The 19,589-nt window shown below is 35.0% G+C and overlaps 1 protein-coding gene across 1 annotated transcript; it reads left to right on the forward strand.

The window, feature by feature from the left end:
- Nucleotides 1-10,284: 10,284 nt before the first annotated feature.
- On the forward strand, nucleotides 10,285-17,127 carry LOC145123724 (subtilase family protein). The gene is made up of 9 exons (XM_079058934.1): nucleotides 10,285-10,440; nucleotides 10,713-10,911; nucleotides 11,603-11,782; nucleotides 12,264-12,375; nucleotides 14,189-14,750; nucleotides 15,168-15,271; nucleotides 15,534-15,891; nucleotides 15,967-16,180; nucleotides 16,248-17,127. Exons 1-9 carry the CDS (start codon nucleotides 10,372-10,374, stop codon nucleotides 16,775-16,777), a joined length of 2,328 nt encoding a protein of 775 aa, XP_078915060.1. The 5' UTR covers nucleotides 10,285-10,371; the 3' UTR covers nucleotides 16,778-17,127.
- The last annotated feature ends 2,462 nt before the right edge of the window (nucleotides 17,128-19,589 follow it).

Here is a 19,589-nt window from a genome sequence, read left to right on the forward strand (position 1 = left end):
AACCCTTTGTGGATACAAAGTCAGGCCCCACCTTTTTGGCTTAATTCTCACGTGTATCCTCAAAAAGCCCAACAGCCACAACACCTAAATTGGATTAGGCCCACATCGAAAAGCCCAGGCATTCTTGGCAACAGGCCATCATCTTCCACTGGACCTCCTCAAGCCCACATGCAGTCTTCTAATCCAATTCAGCCCCCGTGGGCTTGGCTCGGTAGTGACCAACCCACCTCATTACCGGCTTTGTTTAACACGATGACATTAAATGACCCCGGGAATGGTGGTTGGGTCATGGATACCGGAGCAATCGATCATGTTCACAACGATGCAGGTATACTTAAATCTGTGTCTAATAAACATTATCCTCATTCTATCTATGTCGGTAACGATTCTGTAATACCTGTTATGACATCGGGACATTCCATTTTTCCTACTCCAAATATTTATCGCACCCTTCATTTACGAAATGTCCTCATTACTCCAAACATTATAAAAAATCTTATATCTGTTCGCAAGTTTACTACTCATAACAATTGTTCTATCGATTTTGATCCTTATGGTTTTACAATTCTTGATTATCAGACTCGTCGTCCACTCATCCGTTGTGATAGCTCCGGGCCTCTCTACCCTGTTACCAACTCATCAAGTCATGCCTTCATCTCAACCTCTTCCGATGTTTGGCACCAAAGACTCGGTCATCCCGGCGATCAAGTCTTGAAGCATTTATTGTCTAGTAGTTCTATTTCTTGTCGTTTATCCAAAAATAATGCTACTTGTCATGCTTGTCAACTTGGCAAACACACTAGACTTCCATTTTATTTATCTAATTCCATTGTTTGTGAACCATTTGAAATTATTCATTCTGGTGTATGGACATCTCCTATTTCTAGTAATGGTGGTTTACAATATTATGTTTTGTTTCTTGATCACTACACTCACTATCTTTGGGTGTACCCTATTAAACACAAATCTGAGGTCTTTAAAAAATTCTTACACCTCTCTAATATCATAAACAATCAATTTGGGGGTTCCATTAAACAACTTCAATGTGACAATGGGAGGGAGTACGACAATAATTCCTTCCACGAACATTTTGCCTCTCGTGGTCTTTCTTTTCGTTTTTCTTGTCCTCATACATCCCAACAAAATGGAAGATCCGAGCGCATGATCCACACTGTTAATAATATGATGCGAACTCTTTTGTTCCACTCTCATCTCCCTCCCTCGTTCTGGCCTGAGGCCCTTCACATGGCAGCTCATTTACTCAATATTCTACCTTCTGTATCGATCTCTAATGAAACACCTCACTACCGTTTATTCAGACGTCATCCCACATACGATCACCTTCGTGTGTTTGGTTGCCTATGCTTCCCTCGCCTCCACACATCTTATAAACTCCAACCCCGTTCTACTCCTTGCATTTTTCTTGGATATCCTACTCATCATCGTGGTTTCCGCTGCTTTGAACTTTCCACTAGACACATCATTATTTCTCGTCACGTTACTTTTGATGAGTCCATCTTCCCGTATGGCTCAGTTACCCCCACCGAACCACCCTCATATGATTTCCTTTCCGACTCAGATATCTCTCCCAACCTTCGCCAAATTCTTCACCCCACTCATTCACATTCCCCTACCCTCACTCCTTCCTCTCATCCCTCTCCACCCTCCTCCCCTTCTCAAGCCGAGGATATCCCTCCTCCTCCCCCTCCAACTCATCACATGTACACCCGATCCAGGAGTGGTATTGCCAAACCCATTAATCGACTTAATTTACACTCCACCTCCTTCTCATCTGTCCCACGGTCCCATATACAGGCTTTGAAAGATCCAAATTGGCATAGAGCTATGAATGAGGAATATAATGCTCTCATTAGAAGCGACACTTGGGTCCTTGTACCTCGTCCCCCGGAGCCAATGTGGTTCGATCCATGTGGTTATTTAAGCAGAAATTTAATGTCGATGGGTATCTTTCTCGCTACAAAGCACGGTTAGTGGCTAATGGACGAAGCCAACAACAGGGGATCGACTGTGATGAGACTTTTAGTCCAGTTGTTAAACCGACTACTATTCGTACAGTGCTCAGTCTGGTTGTCTCCAGGCATTGGCCCATTCATCAATTGGATGTGAAGAATGCATTCCTTCACGGACACCTTCAGGAGACCGTCTACATGCATCAGCCACCAGGTTTTCGTGACTCCCAACACCCCGACTATGTGTGTCATCTTCAGCGATCTTTATATGGCCTCAAGCAGGCCCCTAGAGCATGGTACCAGCGCTTTGCTCAACATGCTCTCCACATGGGGTTTCACCACAGCCTCACAGACAATTCTCTTTTCATTTATCATCATGGATCCGACACTGCCTACCTGCTTTTGTATGTTGATGACATTGTGCTCACGGCCTCCTCTCCTGCTCTTCTTCAGTCTATTATCACTCAGCTTAGTCGCGAGTTTGCCATGACTGATTTGGGGGCTCTCAATTACTTCCTTGGGATTTCAGCCACCCGCTCATCACAGGGCATCTTTCTCTCTCAACGAAAGTATGCCTAAGAGATTCTTGAGCGTGCTCATATGCTCCAGTGTAATCCAGCTCGCACTCCTGCCGATACCACTCATAAATTGGACGCTATTGGACCTCCCGTTAAGGATCCATCTCTTTTTCGTAGTCTGGCTGGGGCTCTTCAGTACCTCACGTTTACTAGACCGGACATTGCCTTCGCTGTACAGCAGATATGTTTGTTCATGCATGATCCACGGGAGCCCCAGCTTCACTCACTCAAGCGTATTCTTCGCTACATCCGAGGGACACTTGATCAGGGTCTGCAACTATATGTTTCCCCGTCATCTGATCTTCGTGCTTATTCAGACGCTGACTGGGGCGGATGTCCGGTTTCTCGTCGCTCGACCTCCGGATATTGCATCTTTCTTGGTGATAACCTCATCTCATGGTCCTCCAAACGACAAGGGGTTATCTCGCGATCGAGTGCTGAGGCGGAGTATCGCGGCGTCGCCAACGCTGTTGCTGAGACGTGTTGGGTTCGTAACTTGCTTAGTGAGCTTCGGTGTCCTCCCACCAAAGCCACAATTGTCTATTGTGACAATATTAGCTCTGTTTACATGACCTCGAACCCAGTTCAACACCAACGCACTAAACACATAGAGATTGACATACATTTTGTTCGTGATCTGGTTGCTAGAGGCACTGTTCGTCGAGTGTTTCACGTGCCCTCCTCTGCTCAGTATGCTGACATCTTCATTAAAGGTCTCCCAACGAATCTGTTCAACGACTTTAAGAACAGTTAAAATGTTCGGAATTCTCCTCCCGATAAAACTGCGGGGGGATGTTAGCGGATATAGGCCTTCGTGTATTGTATTTATCATAGCAATCTTTTATACTAGCCCATTGTAGTCTGGCTCATGTACTTTATACTTTATTTATATGGTTCTTCTAATGAGATTGAGGTATGGGAAATACCAATTAACAATTACATTACGTTTTTATATTTTCTACAAAATTTTCTTTTCACGCTAACATTGTTTTGAGGTCCTCTAGCGCAACATCATTGGTTGACATTTTCAAGATTTGTACATTATGTAAGTGTTCTTAGGGGGTGTTTGTTTTAGCTTATTAACGACTTATCTTCCGAGCTTATTTTTTATATGCTCATTTTTTTTGGCTCATTCTTCATCAGTTCAGCTTATTTTCTTAGTGTAAGTCATAATAAACTCATAAGTTAGAAATAAGTTAGAAAAAATGAACTTATAAAAAATAAGCTCGGAAAATAAGCTTTTAATAAGCTAAAACAAACACCCCCTTATTCACATATCTTTTAAGCTTTGTTTTTTCCTTTGCATTTGAAGATTTCCCTCAAACTCTTATCTAAAAAAGTTTAAGTTATTAAGTTCTTCCGGTTACTTTTACTTCTGATTTCCTTTATCTCTTCCTACCAGTCGTCGAAAGGATTCTTTCGGTGTAATCCCTTAGATAACAGCCTTGAGGTCGATTGACACTTAGTGTCCAAATTTTGCATGTAGTCATTTAATTTTGACGTTTTGGACTGTTTGTTTGATCCGATTGATTGTGTAAGTACATCCACCATTATCGTTCGATGTTGTTGGAGAGTGGTATTTAAGATGTCAAAATCATTTCTTCCATTTTATACATATTGTTGAGATTGTTGAAAATCTAGTTGAAGTAGGTGCAACTACCACTCAAGTCATGCCATTTAGCATAAAGAGCATCATTATTTTCATAAACTTCGTGTCTCATTTCCGTGTGGAAATGGTCTAAAATTTTCTACCATAAATGTTTGGTTGATTGATGGTTATTGGTAAGGTTATCTTGGGATATGGATACCTAAGCACGCGTTAATACAGCTTACTCAACTTCATACAAACTCCTAGGAGCTTTTTGTGTCGACCTAGGTATTTTTTGCTTCTTTTTTACGAAGCTTTGGGTTGGTCATCTGATTGTCTTTCGGGTACTGAATCCGATAATGATTCATGCTCATCTCTTTTAATTGGGTCTGTTTAACCTTGTCTCTAATCTAGTGTGTCCAATTCCAAGACCATTACTTTCATCACACATATGTTTCATAACAATATTCTTGTCTGTAAAGATAAGACCCGACGAAACGAATCATGAAGGGGATTTCTCTAATCTAAATGTCTTTCCAAAACCGAGTATCCATACCATCCATTGCTTTTTTCCAAATGCAATTTTGTGATATCGCATCATCATCATCATGGATTCGATTAATCATTCCAACTATTTTCCTCCACATCCATTTAGAATGGTTCAAACTATTTAGCCAACCAAAACCCACATCAACACTATGAATAACTTTAATAGCTTTAACTTATAGAGTTTGACTGTCATTAAGGAAAGGCTACTTACATTTGTAAATTGTATTTTTATTAAAAGCATCCAACAAACAAATCTCTAACCCGCTTTTAAATTGCTATCTAACACCAAATCTCAATTGACCGAATGATTCAATGAATATTATGCCAATTATCATCACCTACCCAAAAAAATATCGTCCTAAGATTCTCCAAGTACTTATTAACAATGCATGACATGTAAAAGTAGGCATGTAACAAATAACCAAAAACCCAAACACTGACTTCAAAGCATCATGGTTGATAAGGTTGGGGCGGAGAAACTTGAAGTTTTTGTTGTTGTTGGAAGGTGTTTGGTTGGAATAGGATTGGTTGTTGTTAAGGGTTAGGTCGAATGGGTGGTTGAAAAAGAGATTTTTGTAAAAGGTTTTGATGTTGAATTGGTAAACATTGCTACATACTCATGAAGCCACCACTCGGTGAATCGAAGGTGGTAATTATCGAGGTGTTGTGTTAAGTGTGACTGAACCATCTCGATTTGGGGTGTTTGGGTTAGGTGGTGGTGTGTTTGAGATTTGCTCTATAGTTGAAGTAAAAAAAAGTATAATATAAAATATAAGGTTTACCACTCCTTTTTGTCTGCAACATTAGGCACCACCTCAACACCACTTCAATTTTACCATAGTTTCATTTTTTTCTTGCCTTGCCATAGGAATGGTAACCATGACATGCATTAATTATTCTTTTTATCCTTTTTAAACAATTCAATTTTTAAAAAAAATCTTAAATTTCATTAATTAAAATTAAAAATAAATAACATGAAATTAAAAACCTAAAAAGTTAAATAACATAACATGAAATAAAAAAAATAAAACTTAAAAAACACACAACATACGCTTAAAACGAAAAAACAAGAAAACTAAAGGTTATACATTTTCCTAATTCGGCTTTTACAGCCAAAGCTAATTCACACTCATCCACGGTGTAATGAGTTGTGTCTTGCATTAAGAGTATCATGCCATCAGCTTTTTGTATGTTAAACTCTTTTTCTATAAAGAAATCTAAAATTTTATGTAATCTTACATTTAGATCTTTGATCTCCGCCGCCATCACTTTTAACTCATCAAAATCTTTGGATTTACCTTTGTCTTTGTGTTTCACTTTGTCACTTCCCATTGGATAGGAAGGTGTTGTAATTTGAACGGTATCATCATCGTCGATGTCGATTCTAACATGAGCATTCGATGTAATGTAGTCGGATTCAAATGTTTTTTACCGTTTTGAACCACCACCAACATGTTGTTCGGATATTGTTTCACCTTTCCATTTTTTTTGTTATCTTTAACAAAATTCCAAAACTGAACAAATGTGAAAAGATTTTTTTTTGGTACACTTTTATCACTTTCTTGAAAATCATGACGTCACTCTCTCCACTTTGCCATTGATGTTTCACTGTTACATAAATTATTAAACAACATGAATTGCTTGTTTGTCTTCCCCAATTTGGAGTACACTTGGTCTTTCATACAATACTCTTATTGATCCATTTCTTTGTGGATACTTTTAAGAACTTGCCTCTAAAAAAGTTCATGTTTTTGGTCGTTTCCCACTTTTGCATCCTCGGATATATCCACCTATGCATGTGCCAATGCGATCACTTCTACCAGTTCCCAAGGTCTATTCGGGACTTCATTTTTCTTTTAGGTACCTGGTTAGGTTGAGTTTCCTGAACAAATTTGGGTTCCAATTCAGTTTCGACTTGAGTTTGGCGAGCAAATTCGGGTTGACTTTGAAACACAAAATTGAAGGGATTAAATTCGATTTCAGATTGAAATTGCAGTTGTGGTTACAGATGTTGTTATGAATATGGTTGTAGATGTCGTTGTAGCTATTGTTGAGGATATTGTTGTAGATAATACAATAGCATACCACCATATTGGTAGACGGATTTTGGAGGTTGTTGTGGATAATACGGTTTCATACCATCATAATGGTAGACAAGTGGTGAATAGTTTGGTCAATCAAATGAATAGGTTGGGGTGTTTCTTGATAAATAATAGATTGGTTGATTAATAGTGTGAGTTAGGCTTAGGTTATTCTATTCAAAGTAATTATTGTGTTATTGTATGCATAAATGTGGGCCAATCAATTTTACTTATTTTAAGAAAGTGAATAATACATATTATTAAATTAAAGATAATTAGAAAATACCATCTAATTTCATTTTAAGGGTATTTTAGTCAATTAACATAAATTTAAAAAAGGAAAATTGCATATTTTAAGGGATAGTAAATTCTATTAATTTTAAAAATCTGATTGTAGTGATGATAATTCTCGGATATTCTGACAGAATATATTTATCAAAAATAAAATATTCTTGAACCATAAAATAATAAAAATATTTTTGAACCTATTTCTTGATCATAACTTTAAAAACTTCTTGGAGAATAACAAATTCTTGAACCATCAATTGAAGAATAAAAACAAACATTACATTAATTCTTATAGAATACGGGTAACAATTGCTAAGAATTACATTTATTGTTAAAGAATAAAACTAAAAAAACTTTCAAATCGGGAAAAAACATCAAAATCTAACAAAGACACTAATACATTCTAAAAGAATAATGTTGTTAAGAATCACTTTCAATTTCATGGTCCATTCTTCAAGCATCAGCTCCTTCTGTGGAAACAAATCAAATGCATAAATCAGTGAGAAAATATCCATATTCCATTCCAACAGAAATGGAATTCGTGATTCCATTCTGATAAAATTGGAATTCAAGAGTCAGTTACGGTACGCATTCTGTTGGAAACAAACAGCCCACCTACGGCTGATGGCTCCATTGAGGCAGCTGACCCCACACCTCGTCCATGCATTCACTGGGTCTGATGAAAACCTTCACCACACCGAGACCTCCTTTGCCCTCGCCTTCTTCCTCTTTTGTTCCCACAAACCGTAAACCTTCGAAGGTCTCATCTGCCCCATATTATTTATAAAAAGATCAACTGAGTTTTTGTATCTTCATCACACTGTTACCACAAGTGAAGCCAGTCAATTCCATATCAATATTTTAATTAGATAAGATCGACATTCTAATTCAGTTGTGATATGAATATGCCAACAAAATATGATTTCATGGTCATTGTCTACTTCATACAACCATGTCTTTTCTCATTCTGCTATTGAGATCAACATAACATATTAATTCCATGGTCAACTAACTAAACAGAATGATAGACTTAAAGATGCCTATACTTTTCATAAGCATTATAAACACATACATGTGTGAGCATGAATATAATTGTATGCACCAATTATTCTGAAAACCACTAAAGGTAACTTCACCATACAGGTGCATCTACTTAACATAAGCATAACACACACACGGGCTGGGGTATTGTGGTGAATTAGGGCAACTAATCTATAATCGTATGAACCAACCATTAATTATCCCAAGTTTCAGTAAATCAAAACAAAATTGACTTCATCATTACTACTAACATAAAGATTCACTAACTTCTCAGGAACAGAGACTGTAACAGAAGGGAACACTACCTTCACAGGCACAGATGGCGTAACATATTTTGGATCAGGAACCACAGGTTTAGCGCCCAAAATACCCTTATCTTAGATTGTATCATTCACAGAGGGAAGAACCGATGTCTTAGAATTACTAACCTTGGATATCGAAGAATTAAATCCCTCTACCATATCTGAAGTAGCTTGAATAAGAACAAATCCTTTTTCCTCCACCAATTCATTAATAGTTTTGTTATTCCCAGTAGCTTGATAAGAAATCTTGAATTCTCCACTTTGGTCACCATCGATCACTTTATCCATCGCTTCCAGCTCAGATTTGATGAAATTTGGATCAATATTCTCTTTGCCACATCCAGATTTGATGACATCTCGAACCCCAGCTCGTAATACGTATTTCGCACCCTCCTTAAGATTCTTCGATTCCAGATATTTCTTCTGTGCCAAAATGCGATTGACCTACGTCTTAATTTTCTCCTTCAAACGTGGAGGTTTATCCCCAGTATAGGGAGTATTTTCCTTATGTAAAGCTCTTCTGCCTCTTCTAATTGCAACAGGCTCTGCATCAGGATCTTCTTCCGAACACGATCTGAAAGCGATCGGCGACAACAGCAAATGATGGTGGTGACGATCTTCTGTGGGCGATGGATTTAACCTGGTAATTTTGGGAGACGTATATTTTATCTGTTTTGGAGCTAGGGTTAGGGAGGATCGAATTGGATAGAATACAATGATTGTTGATCGTTTTAAAAAGGGATAAAAGTAGGTCAAAGTAATTACCATAATTATAGGAGTGTATTTGTAGAAATTATTTATCAAATTACTAAATTACCCTTATTTATTTGTTTGATTATTTATTTATTTTTTAAATTTTGATTGGCCCACATTTATGCATACAATAACACAATAAATACTTTAAACACCTGAACCTATCTCGTGTGAGTTAAACATCATATAAATATGAATACATAAAGGGCACTAGGCCTAACCTAAACCTTAAGGGCCTTAGGCCTAAACCCTAGAGCTAACATACTAAACCCCGCAGTTTTGTCAACGAGGAAACAATTAAACTGAAAAAAAAAAAAGATGTAGGCAGTGGCAGAGTTCTAATGAAAGCGTATAACAATGATTCTTTGTCGGTGTGCATATTGTGGCTCCCTCGTCATTTCAGCACCACATCATGCACGTTAAGCCTTAGATTTTTACAATCAATCATTGATCATTTATCATTTGTTTACAATCGATCATCAATTAATATGAGGTGCATGATTTCACCATGATGCCTTCCTTAAGGCTTAAACAATTCAAGATTCTTTCCCAAGGGTAGATCTACTCAAAAATCTAAGTTGCTTCACTTATACTTTTTTGTGGAAACCCTCGATTCTTCTGTATATTCTTTATGAATTATCAATTATTATTCGATAATATACGGCAATATATTAGTGGACGTCTTATAAAATACAAATGATCATAATGAAAGTTAGCTTTACATTACGTGTTGTTATATGATAGACGTCTTGGTCAGTCATCAATTATGGAAGGAGTTTTCGTCACAATTATATCGAAAGATAATTACCGGACCATGCATATAGAGATGTATACTTGCTTTCAAATAGAGGTTGGTTTGAATTTAGGTAAATGAGTTTATTTAGATTATATTTTATATCTAACAGGACTATTAGGTAAAAGAAAAATAACATAGCTTAAAAAATATTTTCATTATTTTTTTATTTTTTATAACTCGTTCAAGATAAAGTAATACTAAAATAGAATAGTAAAAATCTTAATAAATTTAAAATGTAAACAGGAAAAATTTGTCAAGTGGGAGACATTTGACAACTTTTTATTAGTTGTTTTTTCTTGTTTGTTTCCTTCCTTGCCCTAGATTCAAGATTGATTTCTTGATAAAACCGTAGAGATTCTTAGGCACACCATCTTTTCATATAAATACCATATTCAAATCAATCCGATGTTCATTGCCTTCCAACTATGAACACTTTTCTATTTCTTCCGCTTCTTCTTTGGCTACCTCTCTTAGCCTCATGTTTTGACACCAAGGTTGTACAGACACTTAAAAGTGAATATATGTATCTATTTTACTTCTTTCTTTCTTCTTTTAATCGAAAACAATCGTCATGCATTAGAAATACATTCCACGTTACAAGTGTTTTGATACAAACTTGTAAAGGTGTAGACTCTTGAGAAACCAAGATTTATATTAGCAAGATTTAGTCTTTATTATACATATACAAATATAGTTACAATTATAACCGAGGTCTTGGTTGTAATTATATTTGTTGAGTTTTGATTGGTTCGGTTATTGTGGGCAGGTGTACATAGTATACTTAAGGCATAATGATGACGATGGAGAGAAAACCCTACATGAGATTGAAGAAAATCATCTTTCTTATTTGTTTACTGTTAAAAAGTATGAAGATGAAGTCAGATCTTGTCTTCTTTACAGTTATAAGCATAGCATGAATGGATTTGCCGCCTTGCTTACTATTGAGGAGGCCTCTCAACTCTCCGGTAAATCATGATCACTGGACTCTTTCTTACTTTATATAAAATGTGAAGCCTTAAATATGTCACTATTTCTAAATGACATTTCAATGCTCCACAAATTAAAAAAAGACACGACATTTCTTTTTTACTTATTTATTTAAGACCGTTTTTTTTTTCTTTCCCCGTAACATGATGTTTATCATATGAATTATTAAACTTATCACTATTCACCAATAAGTCACATTTCAGCTTTTGACTAATAATTTTTAGTCTCAAAGACATAGACTTAGGCCTCCGTTTGTTTTTTTACAAAAGTATTTTTTTGAGCATTTTTCCCTACTGGCGGGTAGACGTTTTTCAAGTGCACGTTTTCTTCCGCAAACATGGAAAAAGACAAAAGACATTTAACCGCTTCCAAAAAACAACACTTTAGAGCCATCTCTTTTCTATGTAATAGACTTAAATGTTGACCAACTTAATCCAGTAAGTTATGTATCAATGTTCTCTTTTAACGTAATGCATAAAGAAAATTTAATTAATACAAAGTCATCGAATTAAACTTTCCCATTGAATCATAACTAATTATAAATTTGCCCCCATTTGTTTTTCTTTATTATTTTTTCATTTATGTCATAATTTTCTCGAACAATTTTTAAACATCATTATTCTAGACAGCTTAATTTATTGCTTACTAAGCATGTATGAATATAAATAGATATGAAGGAGGTTGTGAAGGTGATCCCAAGCCATGAAATGGAATATTCATTGCATACCACACGATCATGGGAATTTTCAGGCTTAGATGAAGATTTGAAGCCAAATCAATTGGATAAAAATGACTTGTTATCCAAATCTCAATATGGCAAAGATGTCATTGTTGGAATGATGGATAGTGGTATTTTTTTCTCCTTCTCAAAACTATCTTATAAAAATTAGATATTCTATAAACAATTGGTACACAGTCCTATTCACATCTATAAATGTGGACCCCAATCTTTTATAAATAATACAGGTTCTTGATCGATATGAAAGCACATAGACTCCAATCATTTGGTCCGTGTATTTTTCGGTTACATTAAAAAAGATTCAATGATTATATTAACAAAGATCGGTCGATATCTCAAAAACCAAAGAACTTTTAACCTAGCAATATCATATGTTGCGCAAGTCACGTTTAAACATAAGTAGAATTACAAATAGATTAGGTTTGTCGTTTCAAAAAAAAAGTCAATATCCCAAATTACAAGTCATAAAACATTATATATATATATATATATATATATATATATATATATATATATATATATATATATAAAGAAGAAAATTGAATGTATGAAGATATGTGTAACATGTGAAGAATTTGTGTATTGGTGAAGGGGTGTGGCCAGAGTCAGAAAGCTTCAATGATAGAGGAATGGGACCCATTCCAGTTTCTTGGAAAGGTATCTGCCAAACTGGGCCCAGTTTCAAAACAACAAATTGTAACAGGTCAGTCAGCATTTTTCATTTTATTTACTATTATTCCTAATTTACAATTGTTTTAGAATAAAAACAAAGAAATGGATATATTTATGTTATCAATAAGTCTCGAACCTATAAGTATTTGATTTGAAAGAAGATAATACTAGTTTGACACAACAATGTGTGTTTCACTATGCACAGAAATAATAACAAACTTTTACGTTTATATATTACAATACTTTACTTTTTTTCTTTTAAATTTATCATTGTATTTCCTATTTTTCTTATAAAAGTCTACTGTATCATAGCATTATATTTTTAAATTTTATTATTATAATATTATATTTTTAAAATCTATCTGGTTACAGAAAATTACATTATATTTATATGACATTAATAACTTAGGTATAATTTTTTTTGAATTACAATGTTGTAATAGAACAAATGAAACTTGAAAATTATTTATTAATTTTTGCATTAAAATGTTTTGTCCATCATACCAACATACTTACTTTTTTTACACATAATTATAGTTAGTTATGATCTTATTTGCTACTTTGCCTTTACTTTTTAGATAATGGTTGCTTAATTTTTACTCATCTCTTCATTAAATTTATATATCCATTAATATTTGTTTATTGTTGCGATTTAATTATCTTATCATTTAATACTTTGTAGTGTTATTAACATTTTAAGGTTGGTAACTTTCTATAATTTTAGTTTTTTTTTTTTTTAAATATATGCTAGTTTCATTTTTTTTTTTTTTGTCTTTTTTTCTCGCCCCTGTCATTCAAGTGTTGGCGTCTCGATCTTACTTTTTATATGATCAAGACTAACTTTAGGACTTTCAGTAGAAACTATTGTTATATGTTTGAAACAATTTACCGACAGATTAAAAGAAGAATTCAAAATTAGGGACGATATTATTAAATAATAATCTACACCTTAATTATTACTATATAAGCCCTTTTGTTAAAAAAAATTAGCTATCTCTACCAATATAACAACAACTTAATTATATTTCTTTAACTGTAATAACAACGTATTTTTACATTTCTTGAACGATAATAACAATATGTAAACGGAAAATTGTGATGTAAATACAATAAAATATGTTGCTATCTCTTGTAATTTGTTTGATTTTATTTGGAAAATAAATAATTAGTATGAACCAATGATGGTCCTTGAATGCAATACTTGGTTGGAATTGAATTGGATTTAGAAACTGGTTGGTGTGATTAGAAAGCCAAGATTGTCTATTTCATAAAGAACAAAAGCATACCCAATAAGTAAAAACATTGGTGGTTGCATTGCACTTGCAGTCTATTTTGGCTGTTTCTTTGTGTCAAAATTGTGAAATGTGAGCCACTAATCCCATGCTTCTTTCTTTTTTCTACATGGGCCACAATGTTTGGCCCTTCTTAAAAGTCGCAACAAAACATTTTTTTACTAGAATTTTCATTTGAAATTTTACCTAATAAATAATACTATATTTGTCACAAAATAATTGTACTAACGTTTTTTCTGGGGTTGTCGTAAAATACATGCAACTGATTTCTATTGGTCCAATCCAAGTTTGCTTCTTTTGCAAATTATTAATCATTACAAGATATTGCTATCTCGAGTTCTTTTTTTTTCACAAGTTTCTCTTATTCTCTTTTTATATGATGGTAAATTCGATATTATGGATATAATATTTTGAAAAATCTACTTAGTTTTGGCAATAAAAATTGTTTTCTATCTAGATGACATTGCTATAATTTGATATATTCTTGAAATATAATGTTACAATGTTGTAATAAGAAATAATATAAATCTTACGATGACTATATTATGGCAGAAAACTCATAGGAGCACGATATTATCTTAAGGGTTATGAAGCACGATACGGGCCTCTAAATACCACAAAAGACAGTCGGTCCCCCCGTGACATGGACGGGCATGGGACCCACACAGCCTCCACCGTCGGAGGCCGTGGTGTCCCCCACGTCTCAGCCCTTGGTAGGTTTTCCGCCGGGACGGCTTTTGGGGGTGCACCGCAGGCCCGCCTGTCAATCTACAAAGTGTGTTGGGCGGTTCCAGGCAAGGGAAAAGAAGATGGAAACACGTGTCTTTTTGAAGACATGTTAGCTGCTTTTGATGATGCTATTAAAGATGGTGTTCATATTTTGAGCATTTCGATTGGGTCATCGACCCCGATTAATTATACAAATGACGGTCTTGCCCTTGGAGCACTTCAAGCGGTGAAAAATAATATTTTGGTGGTGTGTAGTGGTGGTAATGAAGGGCCGGTGGTATCCACGGTGGTTAATACTGCACCGTGGATACTTACGGTTGCTGCAAGTTCTATTGATCGTGCTTTTGTTGCCCCGGTTCAATTAGGAAACAGCATAAAAATTAAGGTCACTACTACCCACACAACTATATATTTATACTTATTAAGTTGTGGTTGTTACATGGGATGGACTCTGACTAAATAAATTTTCTAGGGTTGTTTCCAATAATGAAGATGACGAGGGTATTTACTTATTTTATACAAAAAAAAATTAAATTGACAATCTTTCTCTCATTTTCATTTGTCTTTTACATTTTTCTTTTAGGTGGAACAAAAAATTATAGTTTTGTTCCATTCCTATTAGAAAGGTAAGATAAAAAAAAATAATAGTTTTTGTCATATTCACCACACGCCAAAAAAATGCAACTTGTTCTCTCATGTTCAACAAACGGGGCCTAAATGGACTTGAAAATTGAGATTTTAAATTGCCTAAAAAATAGGTCAAAACTTGAAAATAAAAAGTTAAAAGCTTTCTTTCTAACAGGGACAATCAGCAACTCCATACAAGCTACCACAAAGGAAAATGTATAAACTTGTTTATGCAGCAGAGGTTGTGAATGAAGATGTACCAAAAACATACATATCAGGGTAATTATTTTTAATTTATTTTGCATAATAAAAAATGACATTTTGAGAAAAAAAAAAGTAGCATTAGATCAAAAAAATAGCAACATACTTCCATTATCCTCCTACTTTCAATTCTTCCATTACAACATTATACTTTGAAAATTTACACAATTATAACAATGAAAACATCATGCTATAACAAATAAATAAACGTATGTTGTTATTTATTTCTTTAACCCAAAAACTAATAATCACAATATGCTGAATCTTGAAATTTATGCAGTCAATGTTTACCTGGTTCTTTATCCCCTCAAAAAGCCAAGGGCAAAATTGTCTTTTGCATGCGAGGGAACGGGACAAGAGTTGGAAAAGGGATGGAGGTAAAGAGGGCAGGCGGCATTGGCTACATTTTAGGAAACAGCCCCGCCAATGGAGCTGAGTTAACCGTCGACGCTCATGTTCTTCCGGCAACTGCAGTTTCATCAGATGATGCAATACAAATTCTTAAATACATAAACTCTACAAAAACCAGAACAGCATATATTTATCCTGGACGAACTGTATTACAAACTAAACCAGCTCCATCAATGGCTGCCTTCTCAAGTAGAGGCCCAAGTGCCATTTCGCCGGAGATCCTCAAGGTAAATTGATGAACATTGGTTCATTTTGATGGGTTTTTATAGCAATTTGATATGTAAACTTTGAGTTTTTGGCAGCCGGATATTGCTGCACCAGGGTTGAATATACTGGCAGCGTGGACAGAAGGTAATTCTCCGACGAAGATCGAAGGTGATCAGCGGAGGGTAAAATACAACATACTTTCAGGAACTTCAATGGCTTGCCCTCACGTCGCCGCCGCAGCTGCTCTGCTCAAAGCGATTCACCCCGATTGGAGCAGCGCCGCCGTGAAATCAGCGCTTATAACCTCCGGTACAGTCGTAAAACCCTAGCCCAATTCATAAATTGGAACCTAATGTTTTCATTGTTTGATTCACAGCTGGATTACTGAACAATGAAGGGAAGCAAATAACTGATGCATCAGGCAAACAAGCAGATCCATTCCAATTCGGATCGGGTCATTTCCGGCCGGAGAAGGCAGCTGATCCTGGACTCATCTACGATGCTTCGTACACCGATTATCTCTCGTTTCTTTGCAGCCATGGTGATTTAAGATCCAACCCAACTTTCATATGCCCTAAATCTACACCTTCAACTCAAAATCTAAACTACCCATCTTTCAGTTTCCCGAAATTAATCGGGAAAGTGAGTGTAAAGAGAACGGTGACGAATGTTGGGGGAAAAGGGAGTGTTTACTTTGCTAGTGTAGAACCGCCGTTGGGAGTCTCTATTAAGGTGTCGCCGCCGATATTGAAGTTTAAAAGTATAGGCGAGAAGAAGAGTTTTGAATTAAGGGTGGAGAGACAGGTGAAGGGGAAGGTGGAGAAAGACATGTACTCATTTGGGTGGCTCACATGGAGTGATGGTGTTCATATCGTTCGAAGTCCTATTGCAGTGTCTTTGATCTAGTGATCGGGTTTAATGATTTAATCCTATAAAGATAACATGGATTGATTAGAAAGTTATTGAAAACAAGAACACAAAGATGAATAATTAGAGGAGTAACCATATAACAATAACATACCTGGAAATACAATATCAAGAATTTGCATGTTGTGTTTTCTAGCAAAGATTTCATCTTTTTCATAATAATGTTAGATTACATCAGTTTCATTGTCAATTAATTGCAAGTGCAACACACTATGATTTGTTTTGTATTGTGTGACAAAAGAGGTTTTATGTAACATGAATGGCTATTAAATATGAAAGTGTTGTATGACTTGTATAATCGTATAAGTACAATTGAAAGTGTTATAGTCTTTGGCCCATGTTTTTATTTGTTGGGTAGTTTAAGTACAATCGGAAGATTATAAAAAGTAATACTAACATCCTTTAAACTCCTTGATCAACATACATCACATCTTTGAAGGTAATTGTTTCCTATTCTATCTTGATTGCTCTTGAAAATGGAAACTAGGGTTTAGGATATTGATGTCCAGAAAATTATTAACACTTGTTGAGTGTTTAATTAATGCATACTAGAGTAAATCTTGATGGAAATCTAAGAATATAACACCCTAAATGTATACTATTGTTAAGTGAGGAAAGAAATACATGCATGTGTTGTAAAAGTGGGTAAATAAGCTCGTGAACATGAGCAAGGGACAACATATAGTTGGTGTCAAGAGAGTTTTTATTAATAAAATGATGTGTAAAGGACGTATAAATGTGCATGTAAGCCTTAAAAAGGGTTGAATAGTTGGTGGAAAGTATTAGGGTTAATTAGCGGGTTAAATGGGTGAAAAAGAAATGGAAAAATTATTAAATTTTTGGCTTTTTGTGTCGACAACTTTGAAGAGACAAGAAAATGTAATCAACTTGAAGCTTATTCCATACTCATAGCTCAAGGTGAGTAATTTGTTTTGTTACCCTTATTGTGTATGAACTATGAGATGATTGAAAGGGTAATAATAGGATTAAACATGAAACTTTAGTGATTGGAACACAAGTGGTGTCCGATAACCAAATGGTGCTTTAAAACTGTGGAGTAATATGTTGTGTTATCTTTCAGTATACAACCTTACAGAGTGGTGTTCCAAGACACAAAGACACAAGAAGTTTCCAAATTCAAGAGAGACACAAAAGGTGCCTAAATTCAAAAGAAACATAAGAGGTGTCTTAAAGTGCTAGAGGCATCTCAAATCCCCTTTCACGACATAAGAGGTGTCTAAAAACGTATGAGGCATCTTTAATTATTTTAACGACGCATGAGGTTTCTAAAGACATGTGAGGCGTCATTAACTATTTTAATGACACATGAGGTGTCTAAAGACGTATGAGGCGCCTTTAACTATGTTAAGACACAATTCTAAGGTACAAATGGTATCTTTAATCTGTTTAAAGACACAATTGGTGTCTCAGACACTAGTGGAACAGAGTCTTGAGTTTAAAATTTATGATAAGCAGCCTTATGTTGATTTAAGTGGACCGGAGGGATATACTATTTATACATTTTATGTGTTAAAATGACTTGGTGAGTTGTTACTTCATTTTGTTGAGCATAATGACGTTATTATCCTCTTGCTTTTATACAATTATATGGTATTTATTATTCACTAAGTTGATTGTAACTTGATGTGTTATAACTCTAAATCCAATAAGAGTAAGAAGAAGGCCAAACATTAACACCTTGGATAAAAGCCAAATTTGCATTCTAAAATTATGTAAATCGTGACGCCCTTATTGGATCATTATAATTATAATATATTGTTGTATTGGTCCCTTTAATATAATTTGTAAACGTTGAATGGACATAAAGATACACCACTGTCTTTTTGATATGTTTATAATAAAAACGAAATGTATGTACTTTGTATTAATTTTCGGGTGTTACAATTTTGTTCCCAATCAGTTCCGGTTAGGTTTAGTTTGGTTCCAACGAGTATGTTGCTCATTCATAGATTTTAGGGTCCAAAATTAAAAAACCAAGAACCAAATTTATAGATATAGAGGAACCAATAAGCAAACCAAATTACATATTTGGTTCTGTTTTGGTTCCAAGAGGAATGATGCTCACCTCTAATCTCTTCTTTATGCAATGATAGTTTAAAATAATAAAAAAAATAATAAAAAAAAAAAAATCATGGCTTTTGACTTCAGACTCAACCTTATGGGTGTTCTCTTGGAATTTTGATGGATTAGTTCGAAAGATTTGGTTAATGGAATTCAAATTAATTTCAATTATCAAAATATGGATTTGAATGGTTCAAATAAATTAAAATATGATACAAACCAAAAAGTGAAGAGTATAATAGATTCCAACAATATATAACTTTAACATAATGGTTTTTCTGAGAAGGTAACACTAAACAATTGTGACGAAGTGTGATTTCAAAAGTGGTGTTGACATTCTGGATTGTTCTTCCAAGGAATTAGGGGTGTAAACGAGCCAAGCCGACACCGAGTCTGACCAAGCTCGAGCTCGGCTCGTTTAATTTTGAATAAGCTCGAGCTCGATTCAAGCCTTAAAATGAAGCTCGGGCTCGGCTCGTGAACAATTTGGTGAGCTCGCGAGCCTAAACGGGCTTAAACGAGCCTATATATATATATATATATATATATATATATATATATATATATATATATATATATATATATATATATATATATATATATATATATATAAGCTCGATTAGGCTCGCGAGCCCACTAATTGAAGCTCAGCTCGAGCTCGTTTAATAAACAAGCCTCATATTTAGGCTCGAGCTCGGCACGGGCTCAT

The sequence above is a fragment of the Lactuca virosa genome, chromosome 7, assembly GCF_052849685.1.
Source record: "Lactuca virosa cultivar CGN04683 chromosome 7, Lactuca_virosa_CGN04683_v6, whole genome shotgun sequence".
NCBI classification, from domain to species: Eukaryota; Viridiplantae; Streptophyta; class Magnoliopsida; order Asterales; family Asteraceae; genus Lactuca; species Lactuca virosa.